The 20,194-nt window shown below is 42.9% G+C and overlaps 1 protein-coding gene across 2 annotated transcripts; it reads right to left on the bottom strand.

The window, feature by feature from the left end:
- Positions 1-6,673: 6,673 nt before the first annotated feature.
- On the bottom strand, positions 6,674-17,854 carry LOC116319737 (transmembrane protein 106B-like). 2 transcript variants are annotated; one of them, XM_031739160.2, is made up of 8 exons: positions 17,585-17,854; positions 16,142-16,336; positions 15,413-15,476; positions 15,194-15,347; positions 14,965-15,105; positions 8,192-8,235; positions 7,728-7,781; positions 6,674-7,212 (listed from the first exon to the last, which is right to left on the bottom strand). In XM_031739160.2, the coding sequence occupies exons 2-8, from the start codon at positions 16,332-16,334 to the stop codon at positions 7,092-7,094; spliced, it is 771 nt and encodes a 256-aa protein (XP_031595020.1). In that variant the 5' UTR covers positions 16,335-16,336; positions 17,585-17,854; the 3' UTR covers positions 6,674-7,091. The 2 variants fall into 2 exon arrangements, with proteins under 2 accessions (XP_031595020.1, XP_039467092.1); XM_039611158.1 differs by lacking the exon at positions 17,585-17,854 and adding an exon at positions 16,935-17,551.
- Between the last annotated feature and the right edge of the window lie 2,340 nt (positions 17,855-20,194).

Raw genomic sequence — 20,194 nt, 5'->3', positions numbered from 1 at the left:
CCCATTTTCTCTTTTTATGTACTTCCCAAAGTGACCTTCAGTGCAGACACACCACAAAGGTTTACAGTGTCTACTTCTCCGTAGCCCAGACTCACTCGAGATGTCAGCTATGCACTGGGAGGCCAGGCGGCGGCAGACTGCTCTGGACCGCAGGATGGCCCGAGACAAGCAGCCGGTGAGCAAGCAGCTATCCTGCTTTCTAATAAGGAACCCTACGTAAATGTTCATTTATGAAGCTTTCAGTGTTTTTAAATATGAAATGACATCAAGTGTAATCAGAATCTGAACACTTTTATTATATGGCAACGTCTCCAGGTTCTATGCACTTGGGAAACTGTAATTAAATCCTATCACAAACCATCCATCCTCTTCCACGTATCATCGGGGTCACAGGAGGGCTGCAGCCTTTCCCAGCTGCCACAGAGCGAGAGGCACAGAGACAGACGACCATTCACACTCACAATCACCAATGAACCTAAACCCACTAACTGCATGTCTTTCACCACAACAGGTGAAAGACATGTGGTTCTTTCATACAGTGCTTCTAATACTTTGTCCTGCTGATTGATCCAATCCAAGTTTGTCAAGACTTCAAGTCAGAAGCTATCACACTTCTAGTTGGAAGTTAAAGAACTTCAAATCATTTCTCCAACTCTCTGGCTCATCCATTACTTTGCCTGTAACACATTGTTCTGATGATCTGAGGACTGAAGGCAGACTTTCCTCAAACTGTGACATATTCTTTAAACTGCAGATGAGTTCAGAGTTGGTTATTGATTATGTACATCTTTCTCTTTACAGTTCGTGCACATGAGAAGCTGTTCTGACACCAATGCAGCCAAATCAAATGCAACACAAGAACAGCGAGGTAGGACCAGGCTTTGTGCAAGAGCCACAAGGAGTCACGTGGCCCCTCAGAGAGCTCAAACAACACCAAACAGCTTTTTGTTATAGTCCATTTTGTTGTGACCAAATACTGAGAGCAGACAGCAGATAGGCCTTCAGCATCTGCAGCATTCTCATTAGTAACTATCAGAATCCTCGAAGTACAGCCCGGGGGGGCAGCAATCCTCCATATTATCCACTTCCACTTATTGATCACCCAAACACCCAGATCGAGTTTTAATTAATTTGAAAACCTGATGCTTAGCCTTGTCCAGCCAAGCTGGAAAACTGAAAGAACAGTTTTATTTGTTATCATCTGTAATCCTAATCCTTACTCTGAGCTTTTGTCTGATTTAGTGCTCATGGAACAAAACACAGGGAGGAAAACATGTAAACAGGAAAGGGAGACGAGACTTTGACAAGACAACATGGAAACAGAAATATAACTAAACATAGCAGCCATAACCAAGTTTAACTCAGTACTAAATAATAGAAAACTAAAACATTATAACACAAAGAAAAAAACACTATCAACTCAAAAGCTGAGTCAAATAACCCAGAACCATGACGGTTATTAGACTCAATTGGCTTCTGTCAAAATGTAAAAGAACCCACCCACCACTTTAATCACACTCTAGATCTTGTTTTAACATATGGCATAGAAACTGAACATTTAACAGTGTTTCCTGAAAACCCTCTGCTGTCTGATCATTTCCTGATAACATTTACATTTACAATAATTGATTACACAGCAGCGGAGAGTAGACTTTATCACAGTAGATGTCTTTCTGAAAGTGCTGTAACTAAGTTTAAGAATATAATCCACCCACTGTTATCATCTTCAATGCCCTGTACCAACATAGAGCAGAGCAGCTATCTGAACGCTACTCCAACAGAGGTCGATCATCTTGTTAATGATTTTACCTCCTCACTACGTACGACTCTGGATACTGTAGCTCCTGTGAAAACTAAGGCCTCAAATCAGAAGTACCTGACTCCGTGGTATAATTCTCAAACACGTAGCCTAAAGCAGATAACTCGTAAGCTGGAGAGGAAATGGCGTGTCACAAATTTAGAGGATCATCATTTAGCCTGGAGAAATAGTTTGCTGCTTTATAAGAAAGCCCTCCGCAAAGCCAGAACATCTTACTATTCGTCACTGATTGAAGAAAATAAGAACAACCCCAGGTTTCTCTTCAGCACTGTAGCCAGGCTGACAAACAGTCAGAGCTCTACTGAGCCAACAATCCCTTTAACGTTAACTAGTAATGACTTCATGAACTTCTTCACAAATAAAATTTTTATCATTAGAGAAAAAATTACCAATAATCATCCCACAGATGTAATATTATCTACAGCTACTTTTAGTGCCATCGATGTTAAGTTAGACTCTTTTCTCCAATTGATCTTTCTGAGTTAACTTCAATAATTACTTCCTCCAAACCATCAACGTGTCTTTTAGACCCCATTCCTACAAAACTGCTCAAAGAAGTCCTGCCATTAATTAATGCTTCGATCTTAAATATGATCAACCTATCTCTAATAATCGGCTATGTACCACAGGCCTTCAAGCTGGCTGTAGTTAAACCTTTACTTAAAAAGCATCTCTAGACCCAGCTGTCTTAGCTAATTATAGGCCAATCTCCAACCTTCCTTTCATATCAAACATCCTTGAAAGAGTAGTTGTCAAACAGCTAACAGATCATCTGCAGAGGAATGGCTTATTTGAAGAGTTTCAGTCAGGTTTCAGAGCTCATCACAGCACAGAAACAGCTTTAGTGAAGGTTACAAATGATCTTCTTATGGCCTCTGACAGTGGACTCATCTCTGTGCTTGTCTAACCAGATTCTTACTCTAGTTCATGCATTTATTACTTCCAGGCTGGACTACTGTAATTCTTTATTATCAGGATGTCCTAAAAACTCCCTGAAAAGCCTTCAGCTGATCCAAAATGCTGCAGCAAGAGTCCTGACAGGGACTAGAAAGAGAGAGCAGATTTCTCCTGTTTTGGCTTCCCTTCATTGGCTTCCTGTTAAATCCAGAATTCAAAATCCTGCTCCTCACATACAAGGTCTTAAATAATCAGGCCCCATCTTATCTTAATGACCTTGTAGTACCATATCACCCTATTAGAGCACTTCGCTCTCACACTGCAGGCCTACTTGTTGTTCCTAGAGTATTTAAAAGTAGAATGGGAGGCAGAGCCTTCAGTTTTCAGGCCCCTCTTCTGTGGAAGCAGTTAAAAGGGAGTTTTTCCAAAGTGCTTGCTCACAGGGGGTCATATGATTGTTGGGTTTTTCTCTGTATCTATTATTGTAGGGTCTACCTTACATTATAAAGCGCCTTGAGGTGACTGTTGTTGTGATTTGGTGCTATATCAATAAAACTGAACTGAATTGAATTATCTGGCATCTGAATGATTGATGCCAGGCCACACAGACTGCTCTACACTGTCTCACATATCAGCACCCACTGATGTACTGCTGTGGACAACAAAGGATTCATCATTCACTGCCTCATTCGCTCTCTCGTGACTTTCTCTCTCGTCAGCCATTTGTTTGGCTGAGATCATTCTAAGGACAGCAGCAGCAAGTTAGCCGTGTGGTCAGATAGAAGCACACATATCATTTTCCAGCAGGTTAACTGTCCCTACAGCATCAGCCCCACCTACCCCAACCTCCACAGCTACAGGTTACACACAGAACAAATCAATGTTATGATTTAGTGAACACACCTTAAATATGAGTGTAACCGCTCTGTCCATTTAGTTTGTTTGATTTGGCTCTTGTGCATGTCACTCACATTAGCGATGAGTGGGATCGGTCTTAAGGTGGTAATTAGGTCTCCTGCTCCTTGCGATCTGACCTTGTTTCTTTGTGTCTAGAGCTCTCAACAAGCCCAGTTCAACCCCCCAGGGACAGCACATCAAATTCAGAGCCCGGTGCTGTGTTTCAGTCCAGTTCAGTTTATTTTTTTCATATGGCACCAGTGCATAACAACAACCAGGCTTAGGGAGGGGCAGCTTCATGGGATGAGAGGTAAACAAGAGAGGTAAAGTTTTCCATGCGCTGTTTGTAGCTGGAAGTCAGCATCACTGTGAAGGTGACCTGAAGATGGATGACCATCACAACCCCAAGATTCCCAACAGATTCTCAGTAGGTATCATTGAATTCCTGTGATAAGGCTTGGCCTCTCACTGTAGACTGGCAATGACTCATTTTCATTCTGTTTATCGGATCGGTCGTCTTAGTCAGCGGTCCCCAACCCTTTTTGCGCCACGGACCGGTTTATGCCCGACAATATTTTCACGGACCGGCAATAAGGTGTCGCGGATAAATACAACAAAATAAAACTAGTGCTGGTACCGAAAAAAAGAAGATTTATTCATAACACACGTGAAAAGACCCAGGAAAACCGAGTTAACGATAAAAACGATAACAAAATAATGCTGAAAACCGATAAAAACCCTGAAAACCATACATTTCACACCTGAGCCTCAACTCTCGCGGCCCGGTACCAAACGACTCACGGACCGGTACCGGTCCGAGGCCCGGGGGTTGGGGACCGCTGGTCTTAGTAACGGCCCATCTATTATAAATATTGATCTATTATCCATTTATCTTCCAGTCTCTCCAGTACACCCAGCAGTGGTGAGGAAGAGGAAAGCCTCTGCTATGCATGTGTGGAAGTTTCTGCCTCTATGAGATAATAAATGAAAATGACTCGGTGTGTCTGTTATTGGAGTTACAAAAGGACCCTCAGACAGTATGACACATATTCACACTGTACAGCGAAGGGAGCAAAACACTTATGAAGCTTCAGTGCTTGGTCTCTCGCTCGCTCGCTCTCTCTCACATACACATGCTCAAACACACAAACAGGTGTGGCTGTGTGACAATGCATGTGTAACACACTGACCACAAAAAGGAGAGATCAGGGTCATTATTACTGTGATCACAGTCAAGCCAGATTTATTCGAACAGCACTGTTCAGACACAGCAGCTGTGTGCTTTGCAAAGGAAGGAGAGAGAAATTTATGGCATGAAACACAAATGCACGCATAGACATAAAATCATGAGAAAATATAACAATAACAATGCAGACACAGCTTATTAAGAAGCTGCCTTCTTGTGTAAATTTGTCCTCCCACCTTAACTTTGCTCTTTGTTTAGGCTTTTCTGTGCCGACTATCTAGTGTCTCCAGTCCTTCACACATTTTCCAGTTTCGCCTTCTATCCAGCAGGGGACGTAACAAATACTTTGTTACTGTACTTAAGTAGAATTTTCAGGTATCTGTACTTTACTCGAGTATTTTTTTTCCTGACAAAGTTTTACTTTTACTCCTTATGTTATCAAAGAAATCTGTACTTTCCACTCCTTACATTTACAAAACAGACATACTTTTAATTTTAAGTGGAGCTATTTCATCACACCTTCAAACATCAAACTGATTTGAGCCTCAACAGCAACACGCGAAAGGCAGTCGTGTTCATGTATTAATCACCAGAGGATGCCACAAAATGAGATGAAAGAGGCAAACCGTGTGCCATAGTCCAGGATTAAAGTGGGCCAGTGTTTTTATATATTTGTTTTTCTGCACAGCACCAGATCGACTGCAGGTGTGCTAAACTGCAGCTGCAGTATTTCAGCATCTGCCTAGCCAGGAGTGAACATACATGGAGCACTATTTTTTAAGGGACAGGTCATTTGAAATTCAATGTTTCTATCAGTTCAACAAACACAACAACTATGTGTTTGCAGTTTGTCTCACAGTGTTAGAGGCTGCATGATAATCCTCTGCAGGTCAGTGCAGGATAAACAGGTTAGTTTGCTGTACTGTGGTGGATTTAAAGTAAACAACAGTGTGCTGCAGTGTTGCTCAGTGGCTGTGCTGCTCATGGTCAGAGTTAGGTTACATCAAGTGTGCCAGAGATTCATATTACAACACGTTCTCATCCCGACAGTTAACATACCAACACTATGTGACAAATCGTCAGTATGTTACATGTTGGGAATGAGAATGCTCTGGATTTTTAGCTGATGATGCTGAGATTCATTCACCTTCATACCACCTGTATAGTGTCTATAAGACAGTATAAATAGTATGCTGTCAGTGTAGAGGACAGAAATCAGCCCAGACAATTCATAAAACATCAGCTGACATCTTGTTGAATTCATTCTGTACATCCACAAAGAGCCGTGAGCAGCTGTACCCTCGATCAGCTGATCACTGAAGCTCTCGATAGAGATAACAGAGTTGTGATTCACAATCAGTCACAACATCTGACTTTAATGTTCCCCCACTTGCTAAACCCTGACTGTGCTCTTTTTCCTGTTTAGAGGCAAAGTCACCCTCTACAATGTACGCAGTAGAAAACAGAGCTGAAGGCTTAACATTTAGACTGAAATAAAGTTTGTATTCCCATCTACTACTTTTATTTTAATATTACATTAATATAGCACAAGGTTCATTAAACATTCAAGGATTTACTTTGAGTACTTTTCAGAGCCTGTACTTTCTCACTTTTGTTAACACGAGTATCCGTATGGACACTTTAGTCCAGGATGTCTGTACGTCTGCCACCTCTGACCATCTCTCACAGCAGCTGTCGATGTTTAACACTGGGCTGACTAACAAACTTCAACTAGCAGGAGCTGATTTGACTGTTTTAAAGCCACAATGCTGCCGTTTCATTCATTGTTACAGCTGGCTTTGTCCCAAGTGGAGAATACTTGGAATACTTGCTCATGTCTTTTGCAGTAAGTTTGGTGAATAAGCTCTCAAAAAGACAAATAATGAGCTTTATTTGAAGATGATTAGCAGACACACCATGCCATCTAATGATTTATATCATTCCAGCTTACAGAGGGGGCAGCACATGCTGGACCACAGTGGGTGCCATCCTGTAGGTGCTGTAGGGTCACATGGTTACCACATGACTTCCAGCACATCACAGTGAGACCATGTGAACGGGATACCTTAGTCCACTGGTCTGGCCCACAGCACCGTTTCTCCTTCCTCTCCAGCCCAGGCAAACACAGCAGAGTCAGTTTAATTCAAAACCAAAGCAGCTGTTAATCTTCACACTGCTTTTCTGGTCCTCTTCATTCAACATCCAGCCGAGACAGCATCCTGCTCTAAATATTACAAAGCACATTACTCTACTTCCCAGACACATGCACAGCATTTGTTATCCGTCCCTCCATCAGGTCGATGCGGCTTGTATGCTGTGTGGTACGGTGTTGTTTGCTCCACAGTCGATGTACTCGTACGTCTCCAGGGACAGCTGCTCATAGCGGGCCAGGCAGAAGACTGTCAGTGATATCCTGCAGAGAGATCACCATGAAAATCAACAAGCTGGAAACTGCAGGCCTTCATAGCTGTGTGTTAGCCCGAGTTTGAAGACACTTGTCACTCACCCACCCCCTGCTGGGAGCGGAGGAGGAGGAAGGATGGCCTACATATTTCATTGTCACACACAAGTACCAACAAGCATTCATGAAGACCAAAGCAGACTCGCTGCTCCTTCAGGACCATCTGATCTGGCTGCTGTTGCCATATACAGCCTTGTATATACAGGTAGCTGGCTACAGTCAGGACATGTTCATACCTCAGCTGTGATCGGATCAAACAGCTTCTCTGAATCTCTTTATGCTTAAAATTTTCAGATTTCAAATAATGTAGAATCAATTAAAACAGCCAGGAGCAAAGACCTACTAAATCACACTGTTAATGTAAGCTTGTTAACATCTAGCTTCAAAACGTCTTTACTGTATTTCCTGCACAAACTCAAGAGGACTAAGAGCCTGCTGAAACAAAAACAGGATGATGTCATACTTACTGTAGGTTCACATATAGAATATGGACAGGCAATGACTCTTTCTTACAGTAGTTACTGCAGAGGGAAGACAGCAGAAACAGGAATGAGACAATTGATTTCACAAACTGTTTTAGACACAGAAGAGAAACCCCATCACTGCTCCGTCAGTGGGACAAAGTGTGTACCAGCTGCTAAATAAGAGCGTAACACAAAGCAGAGCTGGATGATCACTTCACAATGCAAACCAATACTTTGAACAATGTTCACCAGCTTTCTACATTACCTGCGTAAAGTGTAACCTTCAAACACCGGACTGACGAATACACGTCAGATTTAAGTCTACAGAGAAAGACTCAGACTTGGATACTTGGTGTCACACATCTGCTGTTAGACAGCAAACGGGTTAGAATAGGTATGATTCAGTGACCTCTGACCCTGCAGTAACTAAATCACTCTGACCATAAATTCATCCCATTTAGGCTCACCTCAAACCAGGGTCTGTCAGCTGGATGGGTATCATGAAGGAGTACTGCGAAGAAAGAGAGATGCAGAGTCAATCCTCACTTCCTGTGATACTTGTTGAACAGTGTCTCAACAACAGTGATCTTCCTTAACAAAAAAAAAAAAAAAAAAAAAAAAAAAAAAAAAAAATCACAAAAATACTGTAAAATAACAGACAAATCAGATCCATCAGTGAGGAAATACCCCTCTGGACAAATGAAATGTTTCTGTTTCATGAACAAACCAAAACAAGCTCTCATCGGTGACTGGGATATGTGAAAATCTGTTCTGGGTTAGATGGATATCCCCCCGATATTTTACAAACATTTCTGCAAATTACTGTAAGCACTTTTTGTTACAGTGGCAGATGAAATTAAAAATAACCAGTTTGTTCCATATCACATGAATACAGCTCAAAACAAACAAAGACCCTATTCACTGCTGCAGTTACAGACATATTTCCTTTATTAAGACAGAAATCGTAACAATCAGCAATGCTCTAACAGCCTGCACTGAAGGATTCATTAAAGGCAGACATCCTTCAAATAATACACGTAGACTTTCAGCCTCATACATCAGTCGCACCAAAGTAACCATAGCAACGATCCGCTCACTGGAAGCAGAAAAAGCCTCCGACCATCTAAACTGGACATTTCTCCTGAAAACACTGGAAAAAACACGGCTTTGGGCCGTCGTTTATCCGATGGATCAAAGCACTCTACGATACACCAAAAGCAGCAGTTATAACAAACAACTTAATCTCAACAAATTCACAGAGGCGCAAGACAAGCATGCCCACTCTCACCCTTATATTTGCACTTTTCATTGAACCACTATAAGCAGCAATCTGAACGTTAACATCATCGGCATTCACACCAATAATGTAACACAGAAAATCAGTTTATATGCAGACAATGTAGTCCTGTCCTACAAAATCCCAACTAATCAGTTAAAGAACTAAACTACATCATTAATCCAGTCTCCAAAATCTCTGATTATACAATAAATTGGGATAAATCCACCACTCTAACAATAAATGGAGATACTAGGGGTGGGGGAAAAAATCGATACTGCGTAGTATCGTGATATTTTGTTTGCTAATATTGTATCGATACAGGGACAGCAGACATCGATATTTTGTTCCAAAAACTTCCAGTCCACCAGATGGTGCGGTTGAGCTTTTTCTCTAGTGAGGTCAGCAGAGGTTAGGTCAGCACATGGGAAAATTTTTCAAACAAAGATGGAGGAAGAGAAAGAGATCAGGAAAGCGCCATCTGCGTTTAAATCAAACGTCTGGATGTACTTTGGATTTTTTAACAAGGATGGAACCAATGAGATGGATATGACACACGGGATTTGCAAGGTGTGTCGTATGAAAATAAAGTACTCTGGAAATACTACGAACATGAGGGCCCATCTTACACGGCACCATCCAAAAATAGCATTAACCACGGACGGCAAAGCTAGCTCTAAATCAGCTCAGCTGAAAAAAGAAAAATCAACCAACGCTGGACACTCTTAGCTTAGCAAAGCTATCTCCCAATTCAGAGCGAGCTAAGAAAATAACACAATCTATCACGTACTTCATCTGCAAAGACCTGCGTCCTTACAACATTGTGGAAAACGAGGGCTTTTCTTACATGATCAAGACGCTGGAACCCAGGTTTTTTTTGCAGACACAGCCGTACCCAATCTCTACATAGACATGAAGCGTAAAGTTGAGGAAAGTTTGAGCACAGCAGAAAGGGTTGCTTTAACTTGCGACGCATGGACGTCGCGGGCTGTGGATTCATATATGACTACAGGGAGTGCAGAATTATTAGGCAAGTTGTATTTTTGAGGAATAATTATTTTATTGAACAACAACCATGTTCTCAATGAACCCAAAAAACTCATTAATATCAAAGCTGAATGTTTTGGAAGTAGTTTTAGTTTGTTTTTAGTTTTAGCTATTTTAGGGGATATCTGTGTGTGCAGGTGACTATTACTGTGCATAATTATTAGGCAACTTAACAAAAACAAATATATACCCATTTCAATTATTTATTTTTACCAGTGAAACCAATATAACATCTCCACATTCACAAATATACATTTCTGACATTCAAAAACAAAACAAAAACAAATCAGCGACCAATATAGCCACCTTTCTTTGCAAGGACACTCAAAAGCCTGCCATCCATGGATTCTGTCAGTGTTTTGATCTGTTCACCATCAACATTGCGTGCAGCAGCAACCACAGCCTCCCAGACACTGTTCAGAGAGGTGTACTGTTTTCCCTCCTTGTAAATCTCACATTTGATGATGGACCACAGGTTCTCAATGGGGTTCAGATCAGGTGAACAAGGAGGCCATGTCATTAGTTTTTCTTCTTTTATACCCTTTCTTGCCAGCCACGCTGTGGAGTACTTGGACGCGTGTGATGGAGCATTGTCCTGCATGAAAATCATGTTTTTCTTGAAGGATGCAGACTTCTTCCTGTACCACTGCTTGAAGAAGGTGTCTTCCAGAAACTGGCAGTAGGACTGGGAGTTGAGCTTGACTCCATCCTCAACCCGAAAAGGGCCCCACAAGCTCATCTTTGATGATACCAGCCCAAACCAGTACTCCACCTCCACCTTGCTGGCGTCTGAGTGGGACTGGAGCTCTCTGCCCTTTACCAATCCAGCCACGGGCCCATCCATCTGGCCCATCAAGACTCACTCTCATTTCATCAGTCCATAAAACCTTAGAAAAATCAGTCTTGAGATATTTCTTGGCCCAGTCTTGACGCTTTCAGCTTGTGTGTCTTGTTCAGTGGTGGTCGCCTTTCAGCCTTTCTTACCTTGGCCATGTCTCTGAGTATTGCACACCTTGTGCTTTTGGGCACTCCAGTGATGTTGCAGCTCTGAAATATGGCCAAACTGGTGGCAAGTGGCATCTTGGCAGCTGCACGCTTGACTTTTCTCAGTTCATGGGCAGTTATTTTGCGCCTTGGTTTTTCCACACGCTTCTTGCGACCCTGTTGACTATTTTGAATGAAACGCTTGATTGTTCGATGATCACGCTTCAGAAGCTTTGCAATTTTAAGACTGCTGCATCCCTCTGCAAGATATCTCACTATTTTTGACTTTTCTGAGCCTGTCAAGTCCTTCTTTTGACCCATTTTGCCAAAGGAAAGGAAGTTGCCTAATAATTATGCACACCTGATATAGGGTGTTGATGTCATTAGACCACACCCCTTCTCATTACAGAGATGCACATCACCTAATATGCTTAATTGGTAGTAGGCTTTCGAGCCTATACAGCTTGGAGTAAGACAACATGCATGAAGAGGATGATGTGGACAAAATACTCATTTGCCTAATAATTCTGCACTCCCTGTACAACAGCTCATTATCTCACAGCGGACTGGCGACTGCTGTCTTACATTCTCCAAACTCGAACATTACATGAGAGTCACACCGGAGCGAACATTGCAAATCTCCTGCAAAATGCAGCACAGGAATGGGGGATTGCTGACAAAAATCTGGTGGTTGTCACCGACAATGCTTCTAATATGACAGTTGCCACTCAGCTAGCGGGATACCTGCATGTGAAGTGTTTCGCCCATACGCTCAATCTGGCATCACAACCAGCCTTAAACCTGCCTGCAGTAGCCAGAGTCTTGGGGAGAGTGCGGCGCATAATTGGGTTTTTCAATAGAAGCACAGTGGCAAACCACGCTCTGGAGCAAAAACAGAAAATGTTACAGCTCCCGACTCACAAGCTCAAGACCGACGTCTGCACGAGATGGAACAGTGCTTATGACATGCTCCAGCGTTTCCTTGAACAACAACCTGCGATTTGTGCAGCGCTGCTGTCTCCCGAAGTCAGAAAGAGTAGCAGAGATATCTTTACTCTAAATGAGACGGATATTGGGAACACTGAAGAAATTGTCCGGGCCTTGAAGTCAATGCAAGTCGCGACTACTGTGATGTCTGAGGAAAAGAATCCTCCTCTGTCTCTCGTAGCACCGCTGCTAGCACAGCTGTTGCACGACACCCAAGACAACATTGGTGACACAGCGCTGGTCAGAAACATCTAGCAAAGTATCAGTCAAGATCTTAAGAAGAGATATGCCAGCACAGTCGAGAGGAACACCCTCTACACAGCATCAGCTCTCGACCCACGCTTTAAAACCCTGCCGTTCCTATCACTGGAGGAAAGACAGGAAACCTATGTCAGAGTGGTTGCTGAGGCTATAACCCTTCAGGTAAGCAAACATTCTGGTGTTATAATTTAAATAACTTACTTACAATATTAGTAGATCGGTGATATTTTTGTCATATTGGTAATATTCTATTTAACAATTAAATACATTAATTATAATTTGCTAACATATTACTGCATACTAAAAGATATAAAATATTTATTTTCTCCCTCCCTCTGTATGTGTGTGGGTTTTCTACAGGAAGAAAAGAGGCAGCAGCCCATCTGTGAGCCAGAAGCCCATGAACATCATGAGAAACCTGACGAGACTGAACAAAATCCCAGACCCTCTCTCATACCAGCCAAGATGAGGAAGTCTTGTGGGTTAACAGACTTGCTTGGTCAGACTTATGGTGATGTTGGAGCCCCACCAAAATCATTATCTGCCACAGCTGAGGAGGAGGTGAAAAGATACCAGGAGGTCACGCCACTGGCACTCACAGAAGACCCACTAAGCTGGTGGAAATCCCATGAGGAAGTCTATCCTTTCCTGGCCACGCTGGCAAAAAGATACCTTTGTATCCCAGGTACTAGTGTCTCAGCTGAAAGAGTCTTCTCAACCGCTGGAGACATGGTCACAGCAAAACAGAGCACTCTGACTTCAGAGCATGTTGATCAGCTCCTTTTTCTGAGCAAGAATGCTGACATTGCTTCACTATCCAAATGTGTTTAACTTTTTAGGGCAGCAACAAACATGACAGTTTACTTATTTTAATTTAAGACGTCTTTTATTTTATTTAAATTTAAAACTTTTTTATTTAATGTAAAATTATATTTTGTTTTTAGCTATAATTGTACCAGATAGTTACGTTCAGTTAAGTTGGACTAGACTGTAATACAAACCGTTCTGTTTGTCAGCAATAAAACTGACTGACATGAGAGAAAGACTGTGTGAGACTTTATTATTAGATAAAATGAATATTGATAAAGTTTACCTTTATGGACAAAATCTGCAGTAGAAAAAATATGTGATAAATCAATCATCGTATTGCAATACTCAGAATATCGCAAAAAAAAAAAAAAAAAAAAATATCGCAATAATATCGTATCGTGGGGTGTATGGTGATTCCCACCTCTAGGCTATACCCCTTCTTATACATGACATACTACCACCTACTACTGGCAAGATCCAACAAACTGTCAGAGCTGTTCCACCTTAATTTCACTCTATTGAAAACAATAAAAGATGACAAAACAACTTTCGATTACAGGACGTATTGACACCATGCAGATCCATTACTTATTCACAATGACCCCTGTTCAACCCACAGCTGCTTTTTTCACCACTCTGGACACAATAACAACATTAAATACAACTAACAACATCGCACCAGTCAAAACTTCAAGGAGGCCTAGAAACACCACATCTCCACCTCTACTTCTCAGCCAACCAACTACAACACCTCATCAAATGGATACACTCGTCCATCACCATCCATGACTGGACATCGAACAATCTGATTGTAAAGAGATATTAATTAATTAATTGATTTAGCATTCAACAGTAATACAGTCACACATGACAACTGCTTTAATAGCGACAGCTTGGTGTAGATCAATAAAATAAAAAAAACACTACATTTGCACCTAAAACTCAAACACCCACACGGACTCACCCCGACTTCACTGCAAATAGAAAAACACATCACACACCTCCGTCACATGTTTGATCACAATCATTTCAACAGCTCATTGACAGGAAACAGTTTCTTCAACATAACCAACTCAAACACTCCACCAAAGCAAAGTATCCACAACACTCAGCTGGCACGACCATCACTGCAAGACAGCACCAATAAAACTGCAAAGTCACCAAAAACCCTCTAAATACACTAATATCCTCTACTGACAATGCACCTCACACTCCAACCAACAAATGGCAGAAAGACTTCAACATCCACACAGACAGTCAAATCTGGAATAGCATCTGCACCAACAATATAAAATACTACAGTCCTCACACAGCACAGGATGCACGCCATGGGACTGACTCAATCAGACATCTGCACACACCACTGATGACCACCTTCACACATCCTGGCTCTGTCCACCAATACACAACTTCTGCAAAGAAAAAACTACCAAAACATCCCAAACCCTCGACCACAACATCCCGCTGTGCCCCGCCGTCTGTTTACATGGTAAACTCCAAACAGATGAAAACAGCCCTGCCTGTGGCCCCGACTATCACCAGGAAAACATTACTGCTCAACGGGAAAAACTGGAAAAGATCCGCACATCCCAAAAGTTAGAGCTCCTCACACAGCAGGTATCAATGGAACAACAATCAGCAATACATAACAACCAATTTGAACATTTCATTCAAATATAAAAGCTGCTGAGCTAATGCCACAGCAGAAATCATCGGACCAGGGCAGGAAACAGGGACAAAAACAGTGAGAATACAAACACGCTCTCATTTATGTGTCTGCTTTTCTATTCTCATCCTGTCTCACTCCACATCTACATAAAAGGACAGGTGTGTGCTCCTTTCTCTCACAGCTGTGGTGACTGCATCACATCTCACCGTTTTCATGGACAGAGGTTTGACAGACACGACGTTCTTAATGGACACCGTTCCCAGCACCGTGCCAAAGTTGAGCGCCTGGACTGTCAGGTTGTAGGCCTGCACCGCTGCAAAGTTGTTATTAGTGATGTTCAACACGTTCTACAAAAGAAAGCAAAGAGCGATCATCCCGTCCTTCCTTCCACAGCCTGACTGCTCCATTCATCACAGCCCGGCCCGCTCTTCTCACCGTGATGTTAATCTGCACGCCGTCGTGAGTGAAGTAAACAGAGGATGACTTGACAGCTACTGGAGACAGAAGCACGGAGCGTGGAAACAGGAAGAACAACACCAGGATGCTGACCAGGAGGCACAGCCCAACAGACAAGGCAACATACAGCTTCCTGAGTGAGGACAAAACATGAGAAACAGAAATGCATAATACAACAAGTATCAGCAGCAGTCTTACGTGTGTCTGGGTCTCAGCCTCTGGTCAGTACAGGGAATGACAGCAACCAGCTTGCTTTCCTGACCTGTAACACAGTTGGAACAAGGTTCTTAGAAAGTGAGGAAGATGTAACGTTGTTGGGTCATCAAAGCAAACTGTGACTGGTCATGTCTGTGTCAGCCTTGTGGTACACCGCTGACTAGGGCCGGGGTGCTTCTCACCCTGTGACAGTGGGGAAAGGCTGCAGGCCAACTGTCAGCTTCACAAGTGAAATTAACATCAGATTCATCACCCGGCCCTAAAATAAAGGCGGCTGTGAGGTTCCCATTGAAACACGCGGTGTGCATTACTGTTGAAAAGAGTTTGTCATGTCAGAGTTCATCAACTCAGAGACTTTTAATAAAGTCTAATAGTTATAAGAAAGCAGGAGTGTGTGCGTGTGTGTGCGTGTGTGTGTGTGTGTGTGTGTGTGTGTGTGTGTGTGTGTGTGTGTGCGTGTGTGTGTGTGCGTGTGCGTGTGTATACGGGTTCTTACTATACTGGTGGCGACCAAAATCCAGGGTTGAAGGCATTTTTCACACTCAACATGTGGTTTCAGTGTCAGGGTTACAGTTGGGTTAAGCTTAGGTTTAGCGTCAGGGTCAGGCATTCATTGTTGATGGCTAGGGTAAGGATTATGTCAATGGGAGGTCCCCACGAGGATAGCAAACCAGACATGCGTGTGTGCGTGTGTGTGTGTTGGTTCACTACCTCTGGGTATACGCCCGGTGCCCTGACAGGTGGGACAGTGAACAGTGTCTGCTGAGCTGCATCTCCTGCTCAAGCTGGTCCTCTTAATGCTGTCCTTCTCAATGATAGGCTGGTTGTAATCTTCCTGTCCCGCCCCGCTGGGCTGGAGACAGTCCTCGGTGACACCCTCACATTGGCTTGGAACAGCTCCCATACCTAAAGGAACAAAAGATTAAAAAAAAACAAAAACAAACAAAAAACAGTAACACACACACACACAGACAGTACTGTGCAAAAGTTTTAGGCAGGTGTGAAAACATGCTGTAAACAAAGAAAGCTTTCAGAAATATAAATGATTGTTTATTGACCCCAAATGTATTCTGCAGCAGGACAACGAGCCCAGACACACAGCCAACGTCATGAAGAAATATCTTCAGGGTAAAGAAGAACAAGAAGTACTGAAGTGATGGTCCGGCCCCCACAGAGCCCTGATCTCAACATCACTGAGTGTGCCTGGGATTACATGAAGAGACAGAAGGATGTGAGGAAGCCTACACCCACAGGAGATCCATGGTTAGTTCTCCGAGATGTCTGGAACATCCTACCAGCCGAGTTCCTTCAAAAACTGTGTGCACGTGCACCTAGAAGAAGGCAAAGGGTGGTCCCACCAAACACTGATATGATTTCTCTTTTGTTTATTCACTGTATTTTGTTGATTGATGAAAATAAATGATTCACACTGAAAGCATTTCCCCTCACCTGCCTAAAACCTTTTGCACAGTACTGTGTATACATATATATAACCCTGTAGCACTCTGATTTGAAGATTTGATCATGTCCTGGGTGTGTTGGGTACAGCTGGCAGATTTTCCAGAACAAATCAGGAGCGATGGAAAAAAACACGTCCTCATCTCTGACACTCCTGTAGTAGCTGGCCTGCGCATTTTAAATCCAACAGTTTCAAGTCATTTTCTGAATTATAAGGAAAAACTATTCATGTTGTGGAAGATGGGTCCGGTGATCTGGATGTGCCGGGCCCGAAAGGCTCGAGGCCTGAAAAAAGATGTGGGAGTGGATCACGTGAATGTGTGACTGCGTCCGTCATTAGTAGTTTCGCTGGGCCACTCAAAGCTCAGTGAACAAAGTATTACAGCACTGTATCCTCAGGGTGACACAGACGTGTTTAAATCCACGCAGTAATGTTCATTAAAACGTTGCTGTAACAGGTTTGAACGTGTGTCTCGAACCGTCTATAAGCGCTCCTTGAAAACGTGTTTATGCTTAATATTTGAACAAAGTAACACTTGGAACGAGTGTGAACGCGACAGGAAGCACAGCCACAGCACAGGTATGCTAGCTAACACACAAACAGCAGCCCGCCGCCTTTCCCAGTTTCTACACCTCCTGCGTGTGACAGCACCGGGCTCCGGACTTACCCGTGACAGCACCGGGCTCGGGACTTACCTGGCCGCCGTGGGTCTCTGTTAAGAAGCAGCCCGTGTCTGTATGCTCATTCCTGCTGCACCGAGCCTCGGTTGACTAATGGTTGATCACGCCGCTGACCCTGCGCACGTAAACACTTCCTGTGACAGCTGGCTGCACTTGTTATGTAGCCTGTTATCCCGTGTTCCTCTTACGGTTCTTACTTATCCCAGAAGCTGGGAAATTCCTGTGTGACAGAGGGACCACAGTCCGGAGCGGAATATAACCAACAGTTCACTTCCTGTATTTTCACTGGCAGCTGAATCTGTCAGAGGAAGTGCTCTTCGTCAGTCTGACATTAGTCACTACTGTTCACCTTTGGCTTCTCGTGTCCATGTCTTCCTCACTGGACGCTGTTAGTTAAACTTACTATGATCACTGGGCCATAATAAATGTGTCAGTACGATTCTGGCTGTACTCCCTTTGGCAGAACTGGCAAAGTCCATTTCAGCTGGTTGGTTTCGTGCTGTAAATCCGGCTTTTAAGCACTGTAAATACATTTTCTACAGGGTTGAGCTGGGATTTTGGATGCTCCCTTATTCAGATTGGGTTGCCACCAATGTTCCCTCTACTTTTTCATGTGTCTGAGCGAACACACAAACTCCCTGAGCGTCCCTTGGACCACTGTGAGCGACATCAGACGTGTGCGCTGTGGTCACGCCAGCGTCGAATCCATCCAAGTTACATGGTTTATTAAAATAATCAAATTACAGCATTTACATTTCTGTTAGACTACTTTTAATTAACTGCTTTAGCTCACTTACAATGAAAATTAAAAAAAAAAATCTTGTTCCTGACCTGTGTAGGATGTTAACACTATTGGAAGTAAAAATAACTTGAACTCCAATTTTGAAAACACAACTTTCTTTCTTTTCTTTTTTTTAAATAAAGCTCTGACTTGTATTATGAGTCTGTGGTCTGGGAGAGAGTCTGTAACTCTGTCTGCAAAATACAGCATATAATGACCAATGTTGGGTAATTAATTATATAGTTACTACTTCAAAAAAGTTACTGAGTTTTACAAACAACAAAGTGTTTTGCAGCTGTTTACCTAAAAATGCAGCCAAGGCGTTTTTTTAAATAAACATTTCAAACTATTTACAGAACAATCAGCTGTTCTGCATCAAATCTGATGCCACACAAATTATTTGTGCCACTCCAAAAAATAATTTCTGTCCACTATGAGATAAAGGAGAACACCAGCCTGATACCTGCAGGCCTGACAACAGGAGATGTATCACTGCTGTAACACCTGTAACATTCAGCAGCCGCCTCATTGTTCTGACACACACAACAAAACTATTGACTACACTACACACTAACTACACACTAACTACACACTAACTACACACTAACTACACAAGATTTGCGCTAAACGTCTCAAATCTCTCACATCTCAGAACACCGCCACACTCCTAAAACTTCCCCGTTTCTTAACAACTAGATGCCACGTTGCCATATCATTTTTTGATTGGTCGACAGGTACTTTTTTCGACCAATAGGAAAGGGTGGGGGGTTTTTTGGTGTTGTTTTTGCTCACAGGCTTTCGAGCGTTTTCCTTATAAAACGCCGTTTTTACCGTTTCTTCCCGCAGTAAATATAAACAACGATAGTATTCAGGAAGAAAACCAAACATTGCAGATATTTTTATCATAACTCTGGTTTTACGTGGCCGATCAACACAATTTAAAAACTGGTATAAAGTCCACACTTTTTCCGTCAGTTGTTCCGTCTGTCCTGCTCACATCTCCAATGGTTGTACACGTCATTAACGTGGCTTCACTGCACATCAGCCACGCCGCTTTGCTAGCTAAAACACCGGTGTCGGCACATATTTACTTTAATTTCAATTCAGGTTAGAATTTTTTTTGTGTGCGCAACGCAGATTTTCTCTGCGCAGAGACCGTGCCAACAGTGCGCAGCTTAGATGGTAAATGGCCTGTATTTATATAGCGCTTTTCTGGTCCCTAAGGACCCCAAAGCGCTTTTACATATCCAGTCATTCACCCATTCACACACACACATTCACACACTGGTGATGGCAAGCTACGTTGTAGCCACAGCCACCCTGGGGCGCACTGACAGAGGCGAGGCTGCCGGACACTGGCGCCACCGGGCCCTCTGACCACGGGTGAGGCAACGGGTGAAGTGTCTTGCCCAAGGACACAACGACCGAGACTGTCCGAGCCGGGGCTCGAACCGGTAACCTTCCGATTACAAGGCGAACTCCCAACTCATGAGCCACGATCGCCCGTGGAACATTGGTTGCCACAGGTTTCCTTTCCTGACACAGCTCCGAGGGATCGGTGTCTCCTCTCAGCTGTAAGCTGGGGATCTTTAATTTGTTGCATACATGTGTAAATCACTACATTATCAAGTCATTCATCCACGCAAACACAGCCACAAACAGATCCTGTTAAATATCTCTGACTCTGTCAGTAAACAGAATATGGTCTGATTCAGTCGTTGAGTTCTTCAGCAGTAAAGTCCACTTTAAAGTTTTTCAGTCACTTTCTGACAATGTGATGAAAACATGTTCTGTGCCATCATTTCCTTCACACACGTTTACTGGCCCACGCTTGCCCACAGTGG

This window comes from Oreochromis aureus, linkage group 4 (genome assembly GCF_013358895.1).
Source record: "Oreochromis aureus strain Israel breed Guangdong linkage group 4, ZZ_aureus, whole genome shotgun sequence".
NCBI lineage: Eukaryota > Metazoa > Chordata > Actinopteri > Cichliformes > Cichlidae > Oreochromis > Oreochromis aureus.
Note: the sequence above shows the minus strand (reverse complement) of the source record. Positions and strands in the feature narration are given on the sequence as shown.